This window comes from Carassius gibelio, chromosome B21, assembly GCF_023724105.1.
Source record: "Carassius gibelio isolate Cgi1373 ecotype wild population from Czech Republic chromosome B21, carGib1.2-hapl.c, whole genome shotgun sequence".
Taxonomy (NCBI): Eukaryota; Metazoa; Chordata; class Actinopteri; order Cypriniformes; family Cyprinidae; genus Carassius; species Carassius gibelio.
Window position 1 is genome coordinate 13,621,035 of NC_068416.1, and position 26,799 is coordinate 13,647,833.

A 26,799-nucleotide genomic window follows, 5' to 3' on the forward strand; every position below is an offset into this window, starting at 1 on the left:
AGCTGACTACATCTTGTATTATTATTATTATTTTTATTTTTTCTAAAATCCTGTCAAATGTGCACAAACTACTAGCTACTGCTAAATATTGTAGAAACATAATTTTCTGTAAAGTTGCTTTGTAACGATTTGTTTTGTAAAAAGCGCTATACAAATAAACTTGAATTGAATTGAATTATGACCCATTTTGAGTGTTAATATGGTATGGTTACATTCGCTGTTGTTTGGCAAGTTTTAATGGGCGAAATCCATCAATTTCAACAGGAATCCACGCAATCACGAATTGCATGTGAGGACGAATGATTTCTCCACAAAGATTTTGCAATGTGAATTCACACTGACCAACTGAAATTTGCTTGGTTTGAAAGAGACATCAGTGTGAGATGCTTCTTAAACTGGCATGGTATTGATAACACGGCCCTTGAAATGAAGTGAAGAAATTGTGTAGTAAATTTGTCGATGAAACTGTGCAATTCATATAGAAAATGTTTACGATCTCATGAGGGTGAGTAATTGATAGTTTAAAGTTTTGGTGGCTTAGCATAAAAAAGAGCAAATTTCTTGATCACTGGGTTTTGATTGCATTGTATTGTTTTCTTTGTAACAGGCAAACGTGTTGATTAAATGCATGAAAAGAGAGGTATTTGGTTGTGATTTTTTTAAAAGCAAACATATTTTCCATTCAACTAAGCCAAATGTGTCACATATAAGCAAAACAAGGATGCGGAATGAGACAAATATCCGAACTCTGTCCTATAAAAAGCAAGAGCCAAATGTTCATTGAAGAGAAGGTTTATTTTTGGAACATAATCTGGCCTGTTTACACACAAAGCTTTGTGTGTATTTTTGTATGTGCATTTGTAGATGCAGATGATACAGGTTATCAACATGCTTGTTTATAATGAGAGGGTGAGGTTTGATGGGTTTTTCACACCATGACATCTATTTTGTGATAGGTCTGAACAGGGCAGTTCGATATGGTGAATATATTGACAGATATTGCGATTGCGATTTGATTTGCGATTTTAAATGTACAAAGTCAAGTTTCAGCTCAATATTGTCAATAATGTGCAGCATAGTATCATTACCCTGCTGAAAAAAAAGAAAATAAATTCTTACAGTTTCCATTAAACCATTACAAATTTCCTTTTTGTTTTTAGCATTATTCCAATTATTTTTTTTTTTTAGCAGACAAGATTATAATGGTATAACTACTGTTACAAAATTAAATTAATTACTGAATTTCACTGGAAATATTTATTTTATTTTTATAAATAAAGAACTGTATTTCTTTAGTCAATTATTAAAGTATTGCGTATGTTACACTGTATTTGGGATTTTAAGAACAAGTGGAAAATGCTGAATGTTTCATTTCATTCAAGTGAAATTAGCAAGCAGTTGGACTGAATTTACAATCGTTTTAAATGTGGAACCAGGCATGAGCTGACGAGGGTTGCGCGCATGCATCGAGCCTCATCCATACTGCCAGACGCGCTTTTGGAGATTTGCGGTGCAGGGCCGCACAATAATATAACAGAGCGTTACCAAACAGGCTGTGTGAGTGCAGCAAATGTAAACGGTTCATCCGTGATGAAGGATTCGCACCGCGCGGGGAAGAGAGGAGCGAGTATGAGAAGCCTTCAGAGACATAGGCTGTATGTGCGGTCTTCTGAATTGGGAATAGTGAACATGCATTGGGGTGCTCTTGATGCATTGTGACGCAGCTCTGGCAAAATACCTTTGTTGTTCGTTGTCTGTCGTTTCGAAGCTTAAGTTAAATAATGTTTTTCTTAACTATTAATTATTGAGCTATTGGGAGAATGGAGGTGCGCTCACTCTATCGGTTAGTAAGACTGCCACTCAAGGCAGCAGTCATGTAGATGCTCTGGAACAGAGTAATATCGCATCCACATCCCAGGCTTTTGCGATTAGCAAATCGTCTCAATTCGCGATTTCGATTCGATTTCAATTATTCACACAGCCCTAGGTCTGACTGGCATAAGGAGGAGGGACATTTTCTCTGAGCAAGCATGGTAAAAGAAACCACAACCATTGATATCAACTTGTCCATACCCCCCCACCCCCACACACAGAAAACAACAGGTATTTATAGATCACAGTGCTTGAAAATGTCATGAAAATATTTCAGAGAGCAGAAAATTACACAGGAGGGAAAACAATGACCAACAATTTAGGAGATTTCTGTCCCTCCACTTAAAATGTATATCTCCAAAACCACTTCAGAAAAGAGATTGTAAACATTTTCTATATGAATTGCACAGTTTAATCGACAAATTTACTACACAATTTCTTCATTTCATTTCAAGGGCCGTGTTATCAATACCATGCCAATTTAAGAAGCATCTCACACTTTCAAACCAAGCAAATTTCAGTTGGTCAGTGTGAATTCACATTGCAAAATCTGTGTGGAGAAATCATTCGTCCTCACATGCAATTCATGATTGCGTGGATTCCTGTTGAAATTGATGGATTTCGCCCATTAAAACTTGCCAAACAACAGCAAATGTAACCATACCATATTAACACTAAAAATGGGTCATAAACCATACCTACACAAGTAACTAGGGCTGCTCCGATCACGATCGGCCGATCGTTATGCGCATCTCATCAGTAAAGCCTGTTCTCTAATCAGGGGTAAATTCCATCAGGTGCGTGATTTCACATAGAGCAGCTATTACTACACGGAGCCGTTGTTAACTGAGAATATGTGCAAATCCACTTCATTTTCAGCGTTTATTTGTGCATCTTCTCAGATAACAACTGATTGTTATTCTAATTCTACAGATGAAAGTGAAAAAAAAGTGAAAGTGACGTGACATTCAGCCACTTCACCCATCCGAAGTGCACACACACAGAGCAGTGAACACACACACACTGTGAACACACACCCGGAGCAGTGGGCAGCCATTTATGCTGCGGTGCCTGGGGAGCAGTTGGGGGTTCGATGCCTGCGATGCTCAAGGGCACCTAAGTCGTGGTATTGAAGGTGGAGAGAGAACTGTACATGCACTCCCCCCACCTACAAATTCTGCAGGCCCGGGACTCGAACTCACAACCTTTCGATTGGGAGTCCGACTCTCTAACCATTAGTCTCGCTGTTAGCTCTTCTGGCACTGGTTTTGAGGATGACTGTGTATTTTTTTACTTTCTTTGCTCATTTTTGTGTTGTTAGCCTCGAAGCTAGATAACAAGTGCCTGAGTAACATACGCACGGCACACTGTAATGACATAAGACATCAGGGGCACTGAGGCATTATGGGCAGTTCACCGTGTTAATAAAAATGTTTTAGTTTGTACTGAAAAAAAAAGTTTTTTCTAAAAGTAAAAAAAAGCCCTGTTCGTGTTCGGAGGCTATTCCGGTGGATCTCTCGGGAAGAATGTATTTCATCTTTTGGGCTCATCATTATACAACGCAATACAACGCATATTTTGCCTTTTCTAGCAGCTATTTTATTAATCGTACATCTGCTTTAATCTTTATTAGGGGTGCTCCGATCACGATCGGCCGATCATTAATGCGCATCTCGTCAGTAAAGCCGGTTCTCTAATCAGCGGTTAATTCCATCAGGTGCGTGATTTCACATAGAGCAGCTGTTACTACACAGAGCCGTTGTTAACTGAGAAGATGGGCCAATAAACGCTGAAAATTAACATGATTTGCGCATCTTCTCTATTAACAACGGCTCTGTGTAGTAACAGCTGCTCTATGTGAAATCACGCACCTGATGGAATTAACCGCTGATTAGAAAACCGGCTTTACTGAGGAGATACGCATAACGATCGGCCGATCGTGATCGGAGCACCTCTAATCTTCATGTTTTTGGATTGTTGCTTCAACTAAGAAACATCATTACACACAGGTAAGAACTCCATAGTGGTACTGAAAATTAGTAGCAGCTTACTCATTGAGGAACGATCGTGATTTTGTACAAACAAAAAAAAAAAAACATAAAATACAGTCAAACAAACCCCTACATTATTAAAATCGCTACATTTAATTGTTTAGAAGGTTATAGTGTGCTTTATTTGTTTTCTCTTTAACTTCCTTCAGCTCTTTTCATGTTTGGGAGGTCGGATTGTGCAAATTATGAAATACTCGATGTCCCAATTTTGCATATCGTCCAGACAACAATATGGATATTATCTTCTAAACGATATATCACCCACCCCTATTGGAAAGCTGAATTTTCAGCAATCATTCCTCCAGACTTTACTGTCAAATGATCCTTCAGAAATCATTATACTGAGTTGGTGCTCAAAAACATTTCTCATTATTAATAATGATTCGGCAGTTGTGCAGCCCAATTTATTTGTTACACGTGAATCACAAAGCATTGCTTGTGCAGTCTGATTACTGAGCAAATTAGTTATTTCTCTATTTCTATAAAAAGACTATTGGTTTGAATCGGTCTTCAGACAAATCTTTCATGTACTGAAGTCACCGTTCATAGTCAGCAGCTGGACTGAAGAAGATAAACATTTATTCCAGTGGTTTATTTACTGATTTATCTTGTGTTCTGGGTGGGTCAAGTATGTTGTAAAAAGAGTACTGGAGCATGTGCTGAGCAAATGAAGGGGAATCCTCTTCCCTGTATGCTCTGTGAATCATATGCAAAAGAAAAGAAGCTTCAGATATGGAAAACACATGAAAAATTCAGCAGAAGACCGTCTGTCAGTCTGTCAGTCTTATGGAGGTGAATGGGAATCATGACCTAATTGATATTGTAGATAGTGTCAATGATCCAATTGAGAGATAGGTGGTGGTGATGGACTTCTGTCTAAAGTCTGCAATCTGCCATAAAGCAAGAAGAAGAAGACGCCTCATGCACAGGCTGTGATTTGAGGAGGCACACATACAGTTCATGCATTGCAGTGGATCAGAGGTAATAAAAAAACTATATAAAGTGACGTGACATTCAGCCAAGTATGGTGACCCATACTCAGAATTTGTGCTCTGCATTTAACCCATCCGAAGTGCACACACACAGAGCAGTGAACACACACACACTGTGAGCACACACCCGGAGCAGTGGGCAGCCATTTATGCATTGTGACGCAGCTCTGGCAAAATACCTTTTTTGTTTGTTGTCTGTCGTTTCGAAGCTTAAGTTAAATAATGTTTTTCTTAACTATTAACTATTGAGCTATTGGGAGAATGGAGGTGCGCTCACTCTATCGGTTAGTAAGACTGCCACTCAAGGCAGCAGTCATGCAGATGCTCTGGAACAGAGTAATATCGCATCCACATCCCAGGCTTTTGCGATTAGCAAATCGTCTCAATTCGCGATTTCGATTCGATTTCAATTATTCACACAGCCCTAGGTCTGACTGGCATAAGGAGGAGGGACATTTTCTCTGAGCAAGCATGATAAAAGATACCAGAACCATTGATATCAACTTGTCCATACCCCCCCACCCCCACACACAGAAAACAACAGGTATTTATAGATCACAGTGCTTGAAAATGTCATGAAAATATTTCAGAGAGCAGAAAATTACACAGGAGGGAAAACAATTACCAACAATTTAGGAGATTTCTGTCCCTCCACTAAAAATGTATATCTCCAAAACCACTTCAGAAAAGAGATTGTAAACATTTTCTATATGAATTGCACAGTTTAATCGACAAATTTACTACACAATTTCTTCATTTCATTTCAAGGGCCGTGTTATCAATACCATGCCAATTTAAGAAGCATCTCACACTTTCAAACCAAGCAAATTTCAGTTGGTCAGTGTGAATTCACATTGCAAAATCTGTGTGGAGAAATCATTCATCCTCACATGCAATTCATGATTGCGTGGATTCCTGTTGAAATTGATGGATTTCGCCCATTAAAACTTGCCAAACAACAGCAAATGTAACCATACCATATTAACACTAAAAATGGGTCATAAACCATACCTACACAAGTAACTAGGGCTGCTCCGATCACGATCGGCCGATCGTTATGCGCATCTCATCAGTAAAGCCTGTTCTCTAATCAGGGGTAAATTCCATCAGGTGCGTGATTTCACATAGAGCAGCTATTACTACACGGAGCCGTTGTTAACTGAGAATATGTGCAAATCCACTTCATTTTCAGCGTTTATTTGTGCATCTTCTCAGATAACAACTGATTGTAATTCTAATTCTACAGATGAAAGTGAAAAAAAAGTGAAAGTGACGTGACATTCAGCCACTTCACCCATCCGAAGTGCACACACACAGAGCAGTGAACACACACACACTGTGAACACACACCTGGAGCAGTGGGCAGCCATTTATGCTGCGGTGCCTGGGGAGCAGTTGGGGGTTCGATGCCTGCGATGCTCAAGGGCACCTAAGTCGTGGTATTGAAGGTGGAGAGAGAACTGTACATGCACTCCCCCCACCTACAAATTCTGCAGGCCCGGGACTCGAACTCACAACCTTTCGATTGGGAGTCCGACTCTCTAACCATTAGTCTCGCTGTTAGCTCTTCTGGCACTGGTTTTGAGGATGACTGTGTATTTTTTAACTTTCTTTGCTCATTTTTGTGTTGTTAGCCTCGAAGCTAAATAACAAGTGACTGAGTAACATACGCACGGCACACTGTAATGACATAAGACATCAGGGGCACTGAGGCATTATGGGCAGTTCACCGCGTTAATAAAAATGTTTTAGTTTGTACTGAAAAAAAAAGTTTTTTCTAAAAGAAAAAAAAAGCCCTGTTCGTGTTCGGAGGCTATTCCGGTGGATCTCTCGGGAAGAATGTATTTCATCTTTTGGGCTCATCATTATACAACGCAATACAACGCATATTTTGCCTTTTCTAGCAGCTATTTTATTAATCGTACATCTGCTTTAATCTTTATGTTTTTGGATTGTTGCTTCAACTAAGAAACATCATTACACACAGGTAAGAACTCCATAGTGGTATTGAAAATTAGTAGCAGCTTACTCATTGAGGAACGATCGTGATTTTGCACAAACTAAAAAAAAAAAACATAAAATACAGTCAAACAAACCCCTACATTATTAAAATCGCTACATTTAATTGTTTAGAAGGTTATAGTGTGCTTTATTTGTTTTCTCTTTAACTTCCTTCAGCTCTTTTCATGTTTGGGAGGTCGGATTGTGCAAATTATGAAATACTCGATGTCCCAATTTTGCATATCGTCCAGACAACAATATGGATATTATCTTCTAAACGATATATCACCCACCCCTATTGGAAAGCTGAATTTTCAGCAATCATTCCTCCAGACTTTACTGTCAAATGATCCTTCAGAAATCATTATACTGAGTTGGTGCTCAAAAACATTTCTCATTATTAATAATGATTCGGCAGTTGTGCAGCCCAATTTATTTGTTACACGTGAATCACAAAGCATTGCTTGTGCAGTCTGATTACTGAGCAAATTAGTTATTTCTCTATTTCTATAAAAAGACTATTGGTTTGAATCAGTCTTCAGACAAATCTTTCATGTACTGAAGTCACCGTTCATAGTCAGCAGCTGCACTGAAGAAGATAAACATTTATTCCAGTGGTTTATTTACTGATTTATCTTGTGTTCTGGGTGGGTCAAGTATGTTGTAAAAAGAGTACTGGAGCATGTGCTGAGCAAATGAAGGGGAATCCTCTTCCCTGTATGCTCTGTGAATCATATGCAAAAGAAAAGAAGCTTCAGATATGGAAAACACATGAAAAATTCAGCAGAAGACCGTCTGTCAGTCTGTTAGTCTTATGGAGGTGAATGGGAATCATGGCCTAATTGATATTGTAGATAGTGTCAATGATCCAATTGAGAGATAGGTGGTGGTGATGGACTTCTGTCTAAAGTCTGCAATCTGCCATAAAGCAAGAAGAAGAAGACGCCTCATGCACAGGCTGTGATTTGAGGAGGCACACATACAGTTCATGCATTGCAGTGGATCAGAGGTAATAAAAAAACTATATAAAGTGACGTGACATTCAGCCAAGTATGGTGACCCATACTCAGAATTTGTGCTCTGCATTTAACCCATCCGAAGTGCACACACACAGAGCAGTGAACACACACACACTGTGAGCACACACCCGGAGCAGTGGGCAGCCATTTATGCATTGTGACGCAGCTCTGGCAAAATACCTTTTTTGTTCGTTGTCTGTCGTTTCGAAGCTTAAGTTAAATAATGTTTTTCTTAACTATTAACTATTGAGCTATTGGGAGAATGGAGGTGCGCTCACTCTATCGGTTAGTAAGACTGCCACTCAAGGCAGCAGTCATGCAGATGCTCTGGAACAGAGTAAATCGCATCCACATCCCAGGCTTTTGCGATTAGCAAATCGTCTCAATTCGCGATTTCGATTCGATTTCAATTATTCACACAGCCCTAGGTCTGACTGGCATAAGGAGGAGGGACATTTTCTCTGAGCAAGCATGATAAAAGATACCACAACCATTGATATCAACTTGTCCATACCCCCCCACCCCCACACACAGAAAACAACAGGTATTTATAGATCACAGTGCTTGAAAATGTCATGAAAATATTTCAGAGAGCAGAAAATTACACAGGAGGGAAAACAATTACCAACAATTTAGGAGATTTCTGTCCCTCCACTAAAAATGTATATCTCCAAAACCACTTCAGAAAAGAGATTGTAAACATTTTCTATATGAATTGCACAGTTTAATCGACAAATTTACTACACAATTTCTTCATTTCATTTCAAGGGCCGTGTTATCAATACCATGCCAATTTCACACTTTCAAACCAAGCAAATTTCAGTTGGTCAGTGTGAATTCACATTGCAAAATCTGTGTGGAGAAATCATTCGTCCTCACATGCAATTCATGATTGCGTGGATTCCTGTTGAAATTGATGGATTTCGCCCATTAAAACTTGCCAAACAACAGCAAATGTAACCATACCATATTAACACTAAAAATGGGTCATAAACCATACCTACACAAGTAACTAGGGCTGCTCCGATCACGATCGGCCGATCGTTATGCGCATCTCATCAGTAAAGCCTGTTCTCTAATCAGGGGTAAATTCCATCAGGTGCGTGATTTCACATAGAGCAGCTATTACTACACGGAGCCGTTGTTAACTGAGAATATGTGCAAATCCACTTCATTTTCAGCGTTTATTTGTGCATCTTCTCAGATAACAACTGATTGTAATTCTAATTCTACAGATGAAAGTGAAAAAAAAGTGAAAGTGACGTGACATTCAGCCACTTCACCCATCCGAAGTGCACACACACAGAGCAGTGAACACACACACACACTGTGAACACACACCCGGAGCAGTGGGCAGCCATTTATGCTGCGGTGCCTGGGGAGCAGTTGGGGGTTCGATGCCTGCGATGCTCAAGGGCACCTAAGTCGTGGTATTGAAGGTGGAGAGAGAACTGTACATGCACTCCCCCCACCTACAAATTCTGCAGGCCCGGGACTCGAACTCACAACCTTTCGATTGGGAGTCCGACTCTCTAACCATTAGTCTCGCTGTTAGCTCTTCTGGCACTGGTTTTGAGGATGACTGTGTATTTTTTTACTTTCTTTGCTCATTTTTGTGTTGTTAGCCTCGAAGCTAGATAACAAGTGACTGAGTAACATACGCACGGCACACTGTAATGACATAAGACATCAGGGGCACTGAGGCATTATGGGCAGTTCACCGCGTTAATAAAAATGTTTTAGTTTGTATTGAAAAAAAAAAGTTTTTTCTAAAAGAAAAAAAAAGCCCTGTTCGTGTTCGGAGGCTATTCCGGTGGATCTCTCGGGAAGAATGTATTTCATCTTTTGGGCTCATCATTATACAACGCAATACAACGCATATTTTGCCTTTTCTAGCAGCTATTTTATTAATCGTACATCTGCTTTAATCTTTATGTTTTTGGATTGTTGCTTCAACTAAGAAACATCATTACACACAGGTAAGAACTCCATAGTGGTATTGAAAATTAGTAGCAGCTTACTCATTGAGGAACGATCGTGATTTTGTACAAACAAAAAAAAAAAAACATAAAATACAGTCAAACAAACCCCTACATTATTAAAATCGCTACATTTAATTGTTTAGAAGGTTATAGTGTGCTTTATTTGTTTTCTCTTTAACTTCCTTCAGCTCTTTTCATGTTTGGGAGGTCGGATTGTGCAAATTATGAAATACTCGATGTCCCAATTTTGCATATCGTCCAGACAACAATATGGATATTATCTTCTAAACGATATATCACCCACCCCTATTGGAAAGCTGAATTTTCAGCAATCATTCCTCCAGACTTTACTGTCAAATGATCCTTCAGAAATCATTATACTGAGTTGGTGCTCAAAAACATTTCTCATTATTAATAATGATTCGGCAGTTGTGCAGCCCAATTTATTTGTTACACGTGAATCACAAAGCATTGCTTGTGCAGTCTGATTACTGAGCAAATTAGTTATTTCTCTATTTCTATAAAAAGACTATTGGTTTGAATCAGTCTTCAGACAAATCTTTCATGTACTGAAGTCACCGTTCATAGTCAGCAGCTGCACTGAAGAAGATAAACATTTATTCCAGTGGTTTATTTACTGATTTATCTTGTGTTCTGGGTGGGTCAAGTATGTTGTAAAAAGAGTACTGGAGCATGTGCTGAGCAAATGAAGGGGAATCCTCTTCCCTGTATGCTCTGTGAATCATATGCAAAAGAAAAGAAGCTTCAGATATGGAAAACACATGAAAAATTCAGCAGAAGACCGTCTGTCAGTCTGTCAGTCTTATGGAGGTGAATGGGAATCATGACCTAATTGATATTGTAGATAGTGTCAATGATCCAATTGAGAGATAGGTGGTGGTGATGGACTTCTGTCTAAAGTCTGCAATCTGCCATAAAGCAAGAAGAAGAAGATGCCTCATGCACAGGCTGTGATTTGAGGAGGCACACATACAGTTCAGGCATTGCAGTGGATCAGAGGTAATAAAAAAACTATATAAAGTGACGTGACATTCAGCCAAGTATGGTGACCCATACTCAGAATTTGTGCTCTGCATTTAACCCATCCGAAGTGCACACACACAGAGCAGTGAACACACACACACTGTGAGCACACACCCGGAGCAGTGGGCAGCCATTTATGCTGCGGCGCCCGGGGAGCAGTTGGGGGTTCGATGCCTTGCTCAAGGGGACATAAGTCGTGTTATTGAGGGTGGAGAGAGCACTGTACATGCACTCCCCCCACCCACAATTCCTGCGGCCCGAGACTCAAACTCACAACTCTTTGATTGCGAGTCCGACTCTCCAACCATTAGGCCACGACTTCCCCTATAACAGTATAAATATTGTTACATTTTTTGCAGATTGTTAATTTTTTGCATCGTTTTGTGTCTTTACACATCGATGTATCATCACGAGACGCAAGGTTTAATTAGGTTTTGTTGGTGTATGTTATCTTTAAGTTTTATTTTATGTTTTTGCCGTGATTCCCATTTACCTCCATTATAAGACTGACAGACTGCAACGGTTTGAATTCAAAATGTTTGTTTGTGTTCTGCTGAAGAAACAAAGTCACCTACATCTTCGATGCCCTGGGGGTTCCCTTTTTTGGGTGAACTATCCCTTTAAGTGCAGGAACAGAAACATTCCTAACTAAGCGCCGTTTGCCTCCTACACAGCTCGATTGAGCCAAGTGTAAAACAATCAATCTTTTGACTCCGTGAATGTCCTGCTTGGCATATTGCATGTGTGTGTCTTTCTCCGTTTTGGACATCTCCACTGAGCTTTCGTCTATGAAAAAGAATCAGAATCAGAATGAGCTTCGTTGCCAGGTATGTTTACACATACAAGGAATTTATTTTCGTGATAGAAGCTTCCACAGTGCCACAGAATGACAGCGACGGGACAAAAACACAAATAATAAAAGTATAAAATTAGAACACGTAAATAAGGAATAACAATCTACAGATTGACAATTGTATGTACAGGTATATTACAATAGACCCTTTTGTATGTACGGGTATATTATGTGCAAATTCGGAATGTTAACTATGCATGTGTGTTAGATAATTAAGTATATAAGTGTATAAATAGTGTGTTCTAGAATAATTAACAAGTGTTCATAAGATGAATTTGATGAAAGGAAAGAAACTGTGTCTGGCCATTCTGGTGCTCAGAGCTCTGTAGCGCTGACCAGAGGGATGTGAAGGGTCCAGAGTGATTTTGCCAGCCCTTTTGCTCACTCTGGATAAGTACAGTTCTTGGAGAGTAGGGAGGGTTGTACCAATGATTCGTGCAGGAATCCGGACTATCCGACTTAGTCTTCTGAGTTCTGATTTGGTAGCTGAACCAAACCAGACAGTTATAGATATATGCAGAGGAAGGATTCAATGAGCATGTTTACATGCAAACCAGTAAGCTGATAACTCACAAATATCAGCTTATTAAAATAACCAGCATTCCCCGTTAAGATGCACATAAGTAACCTGACAATGCAAGTAAGCTGCGTTTACATGACTTCATTAATAAATCAGGTTATTTCCCTTTAGTGATGTCAAAATCACTAAGTATCTGACTCACAGTATTCCTTACATTTGTCAGTTGTCATTGTCAACTTGCAATATGTCGGGAAACTTACAGCTTGTATATTATCCTCTCATGCAGTTATAAACGACTTAACCCCTTCTACGTCTGCTGCAAGAGATGAGCCATTAAAAAGTCTGTTTTTGTGGTATATTTTCTTCTTTCTTAACTGCAAGACGTTTGCTCGGTCTAGATGCACTTAAATCTGCACTAAAGATACGTTCCTGTCATGGATCACACGTGCATTTCAATAAGCCAACAGAAAGCGGGTAATTGCAGGTATATGCCGTGCGAAATCAGAGTAAGAGGCAAAAAAACTACCTGTTGTGACCAGTTTATGCCTGCACCATTTATAACATTGCTCCGATAAAACAAAATGGCTTATTAAGCATAATCGGCTTAAGAACGCGCATGTAAACGCACTCAATAATGAATAAAATAAAAAAAATAAAAAGGATTAACAATGCAGATTAATTTTTACAGCCGCCTTTGATCATATTTACCAAGGGTGCCGATATTTTTGGCCATGACTGTAAGTCTCTGGTATGTCTAGATGTTGCAGAACATAATGCAGTCCTCATATTGAGGGTCCAGTAATGTCCTTGAGGTGGGCCAGCACCAGTTTTTCTGATGACTTCATGACCACAGACATTCTGCATCATGATCCACTCTGAACAGCTGAAAGACCGTCAGATGTAGCACACTGTCTGGTATGGCGTCACTCAGCCAGGTTCCCGTGAAACACAGAGCAGCAGAATGTGTAAAATCCTTGTTTATCCAGGAGAGTAATATACTGTTGAACCAATTTAAGGATGTGAAAGCACAGCAGTGAGTAGCGAAAAAACCATACTTACACAAATTGTGGACACACATCCCGAGCACTGGACAGCCAATGCTGCAGTGCCCAGGGCAAAGTTGGGGATTCAGTGCCTTACTCAAGGGTCTCACAGTTATTGAGGGTTGAAGAGAGCACTGGACATTCACTACCCCCAACTAAAACCCTGCTTTGCCTGAAACTCGAACCTGCGACCTTCGGGTTACAAGTCTGACTCTCTATCCATTAGGCCATGAGTAAGTTGTAAAATACATGCACCAATACCACCACATAATCCCTTCCCTTTTACACAGTCCCCGAATTTTTTTAAGTGAATTTCTGACAACCAAAAAATAATTAAATTTTTACTGTGAAAGACTGTAAAAATGCAACAGTAAAACTTTTTTTTTTAAATGTTAAGTTCCCTCACTATATACAGGTAGCATTTCAGAGTAAAATATGTTTAAATGTAGGAACACATTTTTTTTATAAATTAAACCCTAAATGGTCACTCAAAGTAACAAACGCATACAAGAACAATCAATGCACCAAATACTGGACTAAACCGGTTATCATCAAAGGTATGAGCCCAGCAGTTAATGGGGGATTCCCCTTTGCCCAAACATGTTGTGTTATGGAAACACTATTCTCCATGTGGATAATGATACCTCAGAAGAATGACCTTCCCAGAACAATGCGGAAGAAAGCACAAAGAGAGTTCTTGTGGCTCTCTCTTCTGCGGTTCACTCTGAAATGGGCTGCAGAACCCTTCATTGTTGTGGCCTGAATGGATCCTCTCATGGGAGACCATGGTGACTTCTGTCAGAGCACAGATGACAGGGCAGATAGTCTGCGCAGACACAGCAATAAAAGAGCCCTTTGTTGTTGCCGGCTCTGCTACGAGAGGCAGAGGTGACGCTTCTGAAAAGCACTGACCTGCTGCAAAGGCAGACGGAATAGATGAGCAGCAAAGAAGAGCTGTATAACTTTATGTGTTGAGATTCAGCTTTAGCAAAGTCTGTCCCAAACAACTGCAAAAGGAATGTGGCTGCAGCAATAGAATTCTAGAGAAATGGAGGTGGAAGTTTGCTCGGGGTAAAATGCTACATTCTGAAGTGAAAACACAAACTGGTTTTGAAGCTGCAGGAATGTTGGTCATGCAGAAACAAAAGGTGTATTCTTAGGAGAGCCACTGAAACAGGAACTTTAGTCATATCTGGTGCATTGGCCTTGAATGCAACAAAGATAAACTGTAATTTTGAAGTTTCGTTGTTTTTATGATAATTACAGGAACATCTACAGAAAAATGGAGGGGTGAGGAATCCATGAATTTCAGTGGCAACAGTGTGGTGGACATGGCAAATGACAAGGCAAAGTCCCCTCTCTGCATTTGGGTTTTTATAGTCCAATATAAATTTATGCTTCATTTTATGTTTACACAGTTTCCAGGTTACATGCATCAATAACCTCATGATATCAACAAGCGACCAAACCCCCCAATATATTGCCACTGAGAGTTTCGGGTCAGTTGAGCCAGTATTATATAATGTAAGTTAATCTAGCTGGCTAATATAGATGAGGTTTTATTGAAATTGCAAAAATCCATCAACAACAATCAATACGAAAGTCTTAAAAACTACAAATCAATCTGTTTTCATAAACACATGGCAGTCTATTTACATTATGTCTGTGTAATTTCTTTTTTCTTTTTTTTTGAAAGAAATAAAAACTTTTACAGCAAGGATGCAGTAAGTTGATCAGAAGTGACAGTAAACTCTTGATAATTTACAATAAATGCTGTTCTCGTAAACTTTGTATTCATCAAGCACAATGGAAAAAATATATAACTGTTTCCACAAAAATATTAGGCACCACAACTGTTTCCACATTAATATTAATAATAAATGTTTCTTGAGCAGCCAAACACTGGAATTTAAAATATATAATAAATAAATAAATATTAAATAACACAAATGTTTTTAGCATTGATAAGAAATGATCTATGAAAGACCATGTAGTGGGAATGAAAGTGCCATGTAAGGACATTGTCCCATGCACTGACACCCAAGCCATTCAACTAAATCTGCAGCGTCTCCCTCCCCCTGCCTCTGGAGTATTAATAATGAGCTTTCACTGCAAATGCAGCAAACAATACCCCAATGAGACTCAAGGAATGGGGCTGACAGATCCATAACAGCCCTGTCAACAGGTTTTCTCACACACTGAGGGCAGGCAACCCACCTGCATCTCAGGCCAATTATGAGCTCATAACGGAACCATGAGTGGGGTTATTGTCACCCCAGGAGTCATCAATCATGTATGTGAATCACGAGGGCTGTGAGTAGGCCAAGATGATGCTCAGATGCTGACGACATCATGTTACCTCGTAACATATTCCTTTGCGTCTGGGATGTTCAAATACGGAGGCCAAAGGAGCCACGAGTTCATTCGCTCCCTGTGGTCTAAATGCAGTCCCAGTATGTACTAGGCGGAAAATGGCAGCTATGTGGTTTGACTGTTACACAGGCGTTAAAAAAGCAAGGAGGCTTCTGAAACATTTGTGTGACTCAGGGGTTATCTTTCAAATGCTTACAATCACCATCATTATATCGGTGCCCTTAAAAGCCAATTCACACTACACCAACAAACGACAAAAGTCACGTTCGTCTGGTTTTGTTTGATCAGTGTGTTACCCTTCTTGGCATCTGTTGGCATTGGTTGGTGGTTGTTTTCGCCAACTGAACATGTCAAATCAGCATTTGTCAGGACTTGCAATGTCTTAGAAGTGATGCACTGTATACAGTCGGCTACCAATGCAGTGTGGTTTTGGATAATCAGAATTCACATTTGTATTATTTGAAATGAAAACTTTGTCTTTAATTACTCACTCTAATGGCTTCATTTACACTTGGCATTAACATGCGACTTGCATTCTGATGTTATCCACATACACAGTGTAAAGACAAGTGTAAATACGCTTCTGATTGGAATGTTATCCGATCAGAAGTTCCCTGTCCAGAGGTAGTCGAGGATGCATTGTGAATGGATCACAGTGTAATATAAACTCAATCCAGCCATAGTGTCTGCATTCGCAGGTGGAGGTCACGCAAAACGCTGCCCCCTTTCTCGCGAACTGTTTGAAGACAGATGGAAAACACCAGTGTGATGCATTAGTGGAGTCCTACACTTATCTTTGATTTGTAAAATGTCTCGCGGCTGAAAATCCTTTCCAAAAGAAAACCCATCACTTCAGGTTGACTTTGCACTGGCCAGCATGTGATAGCATGTTAATGCCAAGTGTAAACGCATGCGTTGATCATGGAAATATCCTTGCTGTCTATGGGACGGTCAGAGAGCTCTCAGATTTGATCAAAGATATCTTAATTTGTGTTCACAAGATTAACTAAGGTCTTACGGTTTGGAACGACATGAGGAAAAAAAAGATAAGAACATTATTTAAAAAACAAAATACTAAATAGTCTTACATTTATTGTAAGTTAGAAAATAAGAAGAAAATAGCAGTTAAGAATACATTCCTAGGAATGCTGTTGGAATCTGGACCCTGGTCACTATGGGATATGTGACAGTCATAGTGCAATGAAACAAGCTGTCATCAGGTTTGATGAGGCACTTCTTACAATGGGGTAGGGCTGCTCCACCAGGGAAGCCCTGGGCCTCGTTCCAGAAGTCACCAGCCCTGCATTTATTCAGGATGATGTCGCAGCCGAGCCTGGAATTGCACCCAAACTGCCCAGGGCACCGCGGCCAAAGACAGACAGGCCCAGACACGACGCAGAACACACAGTCTGAGCCAGAACACACACACAGCTCAGAAATACTGCATATGAGTGAACGCCCATGATCACACAGCCCTCATGCAGACTTCAGGTTCATTTGCCTTTTAAATATACGGTCCCTAAAACCAATGTAAATAGCTATAAGTCAAGCAACGGATGAACATATGCAAAGTTGGGAAGCAGATGAGTAATTGATTAGTTAGTAAATACATTATTCAAATTCTGTAAACTGATTTACCTTGACATCTTGAATAAACAAGGAAATGCATTTCCCGCATTACTCTGACATCATACATGTGCAGTGTCACTCAAAGCAAATAATAATTTTTAACAGGATAATGGACTTAATTGCAATTATTGCTTGATTAATAACATTAAATGATAAAACTGAAAAACCCCATGTCCAAATATGCCTGCTTCCATATCATACTATGTGGCAAAAGCAGTACACCGCAATTAACAGTCGAGAACTTCTTCATCAAATTTACATACATTTACATTTAGTCTTTTAGTACACGCTTTTATCCAAAGCGACAAAGAAAGCAATCAAAATCAACAAAAGTGCTATGATATGCAAGGGCTGTAGAAAGTTTTTAAATCATATAATAAATAAAATAAAAATAGAGAAGTATGCAGTATCAATATCAAATGTAGTAATTCGGATGTAGCTAATAGACTAATAACTATTAAGGTTTTGATCAAGTATACAGTAATCTGATTTTTTTACAGCCATAACTCCAGTCTCATTGACTGCTTAATATTTAATAATTACGGCTGAATTTTTTTTGTGAAAATCATGACATTTTTTTTAAATAATTCTTGATGAATAGAAACAATATTGTAACAAAAGTCTTTACTTTCACTTTTGAATAACTAAAATGCATCCTTGCTGAATTTAATACTTTACAAAATTTCTTTCAATAAATTCATACTGACCACAAACATTTAAATGGTAATGTATATATTTGTAAATAGTTATTAAATCTTTATTTTAAATTTAATTGTAATTTAAAACAATTTGTATTATAAAACTTAAAACTCCAAAATCAATTAAAAACACCCATCAATATACTGCTGGCATGATGTGGGATAATACTGACAGTGAATTTTACAGTAAACCAGACATTCATGGACTGATAAAAAGTTTATTTAGTCTGATAAGCAATTGGATCATTCTTAAAACATGTCAAAACCAACGTTATGCATTCTATAAAATTAACAGTGTTTTTAGAACATGGGTTTAAATTTCCATCATAAGGAAATAAATACTTCCTCCCATCCTTCTCATGAAATTTTCCAAACTTGCATGGTCTTAAAATATCTTTCAATAGAAGCACATTTCTTGCTGTGGCAGGCTCAATGGCAACTGGGGTCATATCTTGAGTAAGAAAATGGAAATATGGGGAAGTTGCAGCCTGCTGCATCCCACTCATGTCACGTAAGTTAAAAATAACCGCACTGATCTAGCTGTTTGACACAGAAGGCCTCTGATCAGAAAGCAGGACCACCCATGAGGCAACAGGTGGTCACACACACGCACATGAATTTCAGGTAAACGCCTGCACAGCTGCCTTTTCACTCTGTGTCTAACAATGACATCAGTGAGAAGCATGTGAACCTTGTCTGAACGCTTTTGTTCACTTTGTGACTGATGTGGTCACAAACTCAAAGCTCAGGATGATGTGCTGCATAGCAGTACGCCAGTGTTACACAGAAGATCTGAAATGAACACCCATTCAGCAACAAATATGGTCAATTTTGTATTTGGTTGGTTATTTTACAAGCACCAATTTCATTACGGACTGGATACTTAATATACCTGTAGTAATATACATTTGCACATGACCACAGAACAAAGTGAACTGTGAGGTACTAAGTGCTTGTGCTGTTTCATGTCAGAGAGATGCTTTTTTTCAGCTTGTTAATTGTGTTTTACTATTATATTCCTTATTATTTTATAGATATTTTACATTATCAATTAAAATTCATAGACATTTCCATTTTGCAAAACGGTTTGTCTTAATATTGAGCAAGCGGTCATTAAAAGAAAGAAATGTTGTAATAATTTTCAGTAAATTATGTGTTGTAAATAAACTGTAAAGTTTGGGGTTGTAAGATTTTTTTTCTATGTTTTTTTTAAATGAGTCTCTCACTAAGGCTGCATGCATTTCACACAATTACAGTTAACTGATAATATTATGGAATATTATTACAATTAAAAAAAAATCTATTTCAATATATTTTTAGATCATTTATTCCTGCTGCATTTCTATCAGCCAGAAATTTCTATTTCTATTTCTCCAGTCTTTAGTGTCACATGATCCTTCATTCATTTCTTACTGTCAAAGTATTTTTGTAGAAACTGTGAAATATATATATATATATATATATTTATAAGCAAGTAACAGTGAGTACAGCAGTGGTAATGTGTGTGAATAGAGTATTAGCAATATAAGCGCAGTTAGCAGCAACCACGCTTGCTGATGCTAACGGGCTATAAGCTAAGCGGACCCGGGAGATCAAAATAAAACTAGTGATAGCCAGGCGCTCTGATTGTTTTTGTTGTAGAATACAATAGAGGATATATTCACACGTTATATAAACGGAAACGATGGTGTATATTTTTAAGTTAAAAATAGTCGATGAAAAGAATATAGTGACGGAGCTAGAACGCAGTACAGATGGCAACAACAAAACAGTTAAAAGAACAGTATATATATATATATATATATATATATATATATATATATATATATATATATATATATATATATAAAAACACACACTTTATTTTTTACTAAAAAGTTCAAAGTAACAGCATTTATTTATTTATGTAAATCTTTTGCATGATTATAAATGCCTTTATTGTCACTTTTGATCAATTTAATCCATCTTTGCGGAATAAAATTATGAATTTCTTTAAAACTTTTAATCAGTCAAGTACACAATAATTATATTTGTAACCCTGGACCACAAAACCTTTAAGTGACAATTCATTGAAACTGAGATTTATACATCATCTGAAAGCTGAGTAAATATTTTAAAGAAAAATTGATCATTTTGACCCATACAATTTTTTTTTGGCTATTGCCAAATTTAGCGACCCTAGCGAATTAAGACTGGTTTTGTGGTCCAGGGTCACATATTTGATTAAGTAACTGTAACAGGATTATAAAATACTTTCTTACAGTAATACATGCATTCCATAAATAATACAATAATATAGCGCTTAAAAAGAATGGTTGACTTTTAAATTTGGTTACAGTATTATTTATAAAAAAATAAAAATAAAATAGTAATGATGATCAGAAAGAAATCTATACTTTTTTTGTTAATCAACAGCCACCTTGGACTTTGCCTATAATATCTAAGCTAAATTAGGACGCAATTAGAAATTCCTCAAAAAACTAACAAACAAGCAATCCAATTTAAGAAGAACTTTGAAAGAGCAGATCATTTAAATCTGAGGCTGGTGTTGAAACCAGGAAACCTGTGACAACATTTACGATACATTGCCCCACAAAAGAAAAAAACATGATGAGCCACTGAATCAATTGCATCAGTCAATTCTATAGAAGCCCACGTATGAATGATGACAATAACATCTTATATCAAAATTTCCCACAATGAGTTCTTGGTAAGTCAAATCAAGAATGAATACATCATCCCTTTCACAATTTATTTAAAACCACCAACAAACTTCCAGCGCAGCTTTCTCAAATTGGTGGATGGTTGTACATTGTTCACAAATAAAGACTTCATACCAAATAAAGCAAAAGTCCATGTGAAAGGATGACAGCACTAATAATATAACATGCCGCATGTGAATGTTTCTGAGAAGATAAGTATATCATGAGGACTCTGTAGCTCATGTGGTTTTACCATAGTGATGGGAACGCTGTAATGTACTCTTATCATTTTAACAACACACACCTCCCCCTGAACACATCATAGAGCAAAAACAAGACTGGAGACTTCTGCCCACAAAGACCGAGTGTGAAATTCTGAGTGTACTTGCAAAACTGTGGGAGATGCACGCAAACACAGTTCAGGGGAAAAAGTAACCGCACAAGCTTTTGAGTTTCTAAAGAAACAGAAGTTAAACACGCCTGCCATGTAAATACTTACATACTAACTTACACACATGCAAAACTAATTCTCTCTGCATCAAAATACTATGTATACACTATTTGCATAAACACATGGTCCCAGTGTCATTAATAAAAAACAAATTCTAATTGTTTAATCATCTTTGTAATAGAATCATGAAAAAGTTATTCAACAAGCTGTATTAAATCTGTGCGATAGTTTATTGAGCATTTTCTTTTAACAGTTTGAGATGTCAGTTACTGTACTCTTGGAGAGAGTTTGATTGTCTTGACTGTCATAACCGAACGTGACACTTAGTTTGAATATTGAATAGAAGATGGAGGAGAAACAATACTGTACAGTTTGTGGAAAATAATGTGTTTTTTGAACCTTAAACCACATAAACGCATTTCATTACACCAAATACAAAATAAAGTTCTTTTTAGCAACATTATATGACCTCTTTAATTCAGAAGATAGACTACCTTAACTCAAGTCATAATTGTGATTATAACATGCTGAAACATTAATATAACAAATATAACCAAATGATTATTAACTTATTAACATAACAGTCTGTAAATTAGCAAAAATCAACTGCTCTTAAGGCTAGCACATTTCCATTTAAAAAAAACTGAAACCCTAAAGGGAATAAATATGAGATGGGAGGACAATATTCTTCAATATCTTCTGTCACAATTATATCATTGGGTAAATACACTGTATATAAACTGCGGAAATCAGGGAGCCGTTATTAATATGCGTGTGCATTTAAATCGCTTTTAAATTCACTTTCGAGATTCAGGATCACACCTAGGGAGCAGCACTCAGAAGTAACTCGGCAGTGGCTAACTATGTCCCTTTAGTGGCTCCGTAGAATGCGTTATTTGTTTTCCGCGCCTTTCTGAACACAGACATCTCTAACACAGTCGGGGGCACAGAACTCTTATTTGACATCCTCCCAAGTTACTGTAACCGTTATAAGCTTCTCAAGTCTTTTTTTTATGCCACGCAAGTCTACAGTGGTCGCATGAGACAATGTGTTCTGAAAATATTGGGAAATTTTTTAGGACACTATTCGCACAACCTATTCAATATTATCTAATTAAATAAACTAATCGAATATTTGAAAATCGTGACCCATCCCTAATCTGTACCTCACAATGTACTACATTGAACTATGGAACAACGGACGAAAACTTTATGGTGGCTTAACAATAACACAGAATAGTACTCACATTATCAGATTTGGATCGGTCTCGTCTGACCGATACCCGATCCGGCAGAAAATGCCAGTATCGGAGCTGATACCAATACTGAGAATCGAATCAATGCATCCCTAATTTGAACACAAGTGGTCAACCTAAATGCATTACCACTTACACCACATGCACTTCAAAAGAATCTCCTATGACCACTCGTGATGGAATTTAATTTCATGAGTATATATATATATAACTGTGTCACTATATCAATGCATGTCCACAACTGTTGAAAGGTTTGGGGTTGAAAGAGGTGGATTAATGTTTTTTTATAGGCTTGATTGTGTTTATGAGCAGTCTAACATGTGGTCATGTTTTGTTTTTTAAAAAGCACATTATTTTTCACATAATTTACCTTTATTCCACACCGATCTGCCCCTTCTCTGAAATACGAAGCCCATCCCTCAGATATAAGCAATGGGCTGAGATTTGTCAGCTGGCTCAGTATGTTGTGATTCGCTGAATCGCCTCTACAGCGCGTCTGAACATCAATCTCAGAATGTGATCTGGTTGTATTGTAAACAATGATGTCCTCTATAGTGCTTATCAATTTGAGCCCAATTGAGACGCAGAGAATATTAATGAAGAGGATGGCGCAGAACCTGTGCAAGCACTGCTCTTAATGGAAAGATTTCCATCTTTCCGTTTGTTGTTGTCTCATACTTTTAGATACACTGATGTTTGTAAATAAGAGAGAGAGAGAGAGAGAGGTGGAGAGAGAGAGAGAGAAAGAGAGAGAGAGAGAAACAGGATTGAGAGCCGCTGCTTTAGAACATTGGTTTTGAAACTTGTGATTCCATTACAATCGTTAGAAGACAGAATCGTGATTCATATATGCACCGATGTTTACGTGCACCTAAGTTGTCTAAGATTAGACCCAATTCTCGTGTTACCTGAAAAGGGCAGATGTGTCGATAATCGAGACCAAAATTAACAATGCAGCGACTGGCTGGTGGCAAGATAGCAACGTAATGAAATCATATAATTAAAAAAGACACCTGACAAAAAAAAAAAAAAAAAAAAAAACATGACAAATTTCTGGAATCAGCCAAGTGAACAAAACTACATAAATGTAATAATAGATAAATTAAATGTGCGCGGTTTTTATTTGATTATATTACTATTCCCAATTATTTCTATTCATGATTTCTAGTATTTGTACAGGCATTACATTTTTATTTCAGTGTTGTAATTAACAGTTCATTTAATTTTATATTTGAAGCAGATTTGTTACGTGACAGCGTTAATAAAAGTTTCTTTAGTCTCAAGCCCATGTTATCTGCATCTCCTGTGCTCCATCAAGCCACTCCCATAACAGCTTTAACCCCACAAATTATTGCACGGCTCAGATTAACTGTATAGCATGTCTGTAAGACTCCAATACAATTCTAAAGTCATTACTTCATCACTAATAAATGTTTCAATGAGTAAACCTGCCTGTGTCTATAGTGTTATAGATGATGAATACAGAACATTAGAATATTTTTTATGAATTTGTAAATTACTATTACTGTAAATTACTGTCCCTGGATCAGTAGGGTACTCTTCTAATGAAGCAGTGGCTGGGACAAATGCAATCTAATTCCGTTTACATGATATAAGCCTGCAACTGAGCAGGTTTGAGTTTAAGGACCGGTTGCTATGACCAATCCAAGATCACGCCAAATAATCAACAATCAAATCCAGCTAACTGAGTAAGCGACGTATACAGAATTGTCCCAGATGTAGACATGTAAGTCAGTATAGTGAAAGTGAAGGTGAAGTGAAAGTCATGACATTTGCCAAGTACTCTCTATACTCGGAACTGATGCTCTGGCTCTTACCTCAAGCTCTTTGATCTTCTCATCCGCCGTCTTCTGCTTTTCCAAAAGCTGATTGGCGATCTCATCTTTTGACTGTAAAATGAACCTGGAGAAAAGTGAGAAACAATGAATGGCTGATCAATGAATGAACATTCAAACCAATGAATGGAATAAAAAATTCTAATTAAGGGCAGATTTTACACCAACAAAAATGTACATACATGCGTCCCGCTCCCTCATACATGCGGGTGCTGCTAGGGAGTGACGTGATCTCTGCATGCGTGAGGTTGGCGTGCTTCTTCATGCGGCTCAGCTGTTCGATCTGCAGGTCAGACAGCTTCACCTTTTGCTGGGTGTCAATCATTTTAGCCTGCAGCTCTGCAAAGGCCTGTGGCATACAGATATGTGGACTGCAGTTTGAGTTAAATGAGGTTTAAACTCCAATATCATCAACTCTTCTCATGCCTTTAAACACGTTTGTATTGAATGTGAATGGGAAGGTTACTACATTCTCAACTACAGTTCCCTCCATAAGTACTGGAACAAAATTGTTCTGTTTGCTGTGTGGAGTCAAGAAATCTGTAAATATGATTAAAAGATGAATATGAGACAAAACTACAGATTGTCATGTTTTATTATTTGGTGATTCAACACAAAGATGTTTTACCAGCTAAGAAGATCAGCACTTTTTGAGTTTCTTTTCTCTATCTGATGTGAGCATAAGTACAGGAACCATTGCCTCACTGCTCTTTCTAAGTGTTCAGCTGTGTCCTGTTGCATTTATTCTTCAGATATTAAAAGTAGGGAATGTGTCTTATCAGTTATGTCCATTGCTTCTTTATTTTAAGTCTTGCATTTGACGCTGACACGCACAAACCAGGATGAACACTAGGAAGCCGACTCTGAAAGAAAAGCAAGCAATTTGGATGCTAAAAGAAAACAGGAAATCAATTAGAAGTATAGGAAAAACAAAGGGCATGGAGAAATCAATCAGTTAGGAAACTACCGGTGACATCAGCAACCTCTGATCAGCACTAAAAATAGAAAGGCAAGATTCCTCACAAATGTGAGCCAGTAGAGGTTTGGACCAATGAGACAAAGATTAAACTTTATCTAAGTGATTGGAAAACAAAAGTGTGGAAAAAAAGAGAACTGCAAATGATCCTAAGTGTACAACCTCATCTGTGAAGCTTGGTGAAGGGTGGTTTCATGGCATGGGCTAGAACAGGACCTCTTCATTTTAATGATGACTTAATGTATGATGGCAGCAGCAGAATGAATTTGGAAGGGTACAAAATCATATTGGCCACCAAACTCATTAGAAAAGCACTTCATATTGGATCAGCACAATGACCCAAAACACCCTGCCAGTTTAGTTAAGGACTTTATTGGGGCAAAGAAATGTCAAGTCTTAGATTGTCCAAATCAATCTCCAGATTTAAATCCGATTGAACTTTAATTTCACCAGCTGAAGAGGAGACTAAAGACAGAAACTCCCTAAAACAAGCAACAGTTGGAACTGAGCTGCATTTAAGGCTGGAGAAAGCATTACAAAGCATAAGACCAAGAGTATGGTGATGTCTATGGGTTGCAGACTCACTGCTCTGACTGCATGCAAGGGATCTGCAACTGTCAGTTCAACTGTTCCAATACAATGCTCACATCAAATAGTGGGATGAACTCTAAAAGTGCTGTCCTTTTTATTTGCTAAAACATGTATGTGTCATAATACATAATAATAAAATGTGACATTCTGTAGTTTTGTCCCATATTCGTCTTTTAATCGTATTTTCCAATACTTACGGAGGGCACTGTTTATGGACTAAAGGGCTGCAATGACAGAAACTTTAAACTAGTCTCTCTATTTTTGCAATAAGTTTAAAATGGTAACCATAAATTTGATTAAAAAATGCCGTAGTTCTAACCAGCAACACATTTAACGTCAAATAATAATAACAAAATGAGAGGTATATTCCGCAAGCTTCCTACACCATTTTATATATGTATACATATTAATTTATGAAGGATTCACAGTAGTAAAAGTGTAATGTCTGTGATATTTAGACTTAAATAAATAAAAATGAACAGGTTTCTAATGCACCAAGGTTGCATGTTGGTATATCACATTGATTTTTACTAGAATTCGAATCTAGCATAGCTTTAAAAAAAAAAAAACACTTTACTTGGTAAATGTATAATGACGAAGCAATTAAAACCGTTTAGTTTCTTTGAATAAATCTGTACCTTCTTCAGCTCGAGGTCTACGGGAGCCGCCATGATGCTGAGTGGAATGAGTCACTGCGCATGCGCAAGCTGGCCACAAACCCTCGCGAGCGTACTTTCTACTAGACTGCATTTTCGGTTTACAATAAACAGATGGTTCTCTACAATTCTTTCTAGATAGGCAGCACGGTATGTTTATAGACTACTTCAAAATAGAAAATAGTGCAGCACAGGAATCGCACAGTACACAAGTGACAAGATAATAAACGTGTG

At 38.0% G+C, this 26,799-nt stretch overlaps 1 protein-coding gene across 1 annotated transcript in view; it reads right to left on the reverse strand.

Moving 5' to 3' along the window:
- LOC127986568 (prefoldin subunit 1) overlaps positions 1-26,657 on the reverse strand; it is a 32,785-nt gene extending 6,128 nt beyond the window's left edge. The window contains exons 1-3 of the mRNA XM_052588847.1: positions 26,548-26,657; positions 24,525-24,691; positions 24,325-24,409 (exon numbers count right to left, since the gene is read on the reverse strand). Coding sequence (XP_052444807.1) covers positions 24,325-24,409; positions 24,525-24,691; positions 26,548-26,580 — 285 coding nt within the window. The 5' untranslated portion in view covers positions 26,581-26,657. The remainder of the gene's footprint in view (positions 1-24,324; positions 24,410-24,524; positions 24,692-26,547) is intronic.
- Positions 26,658-26,799: the final 142 nt, after the last annotated feature.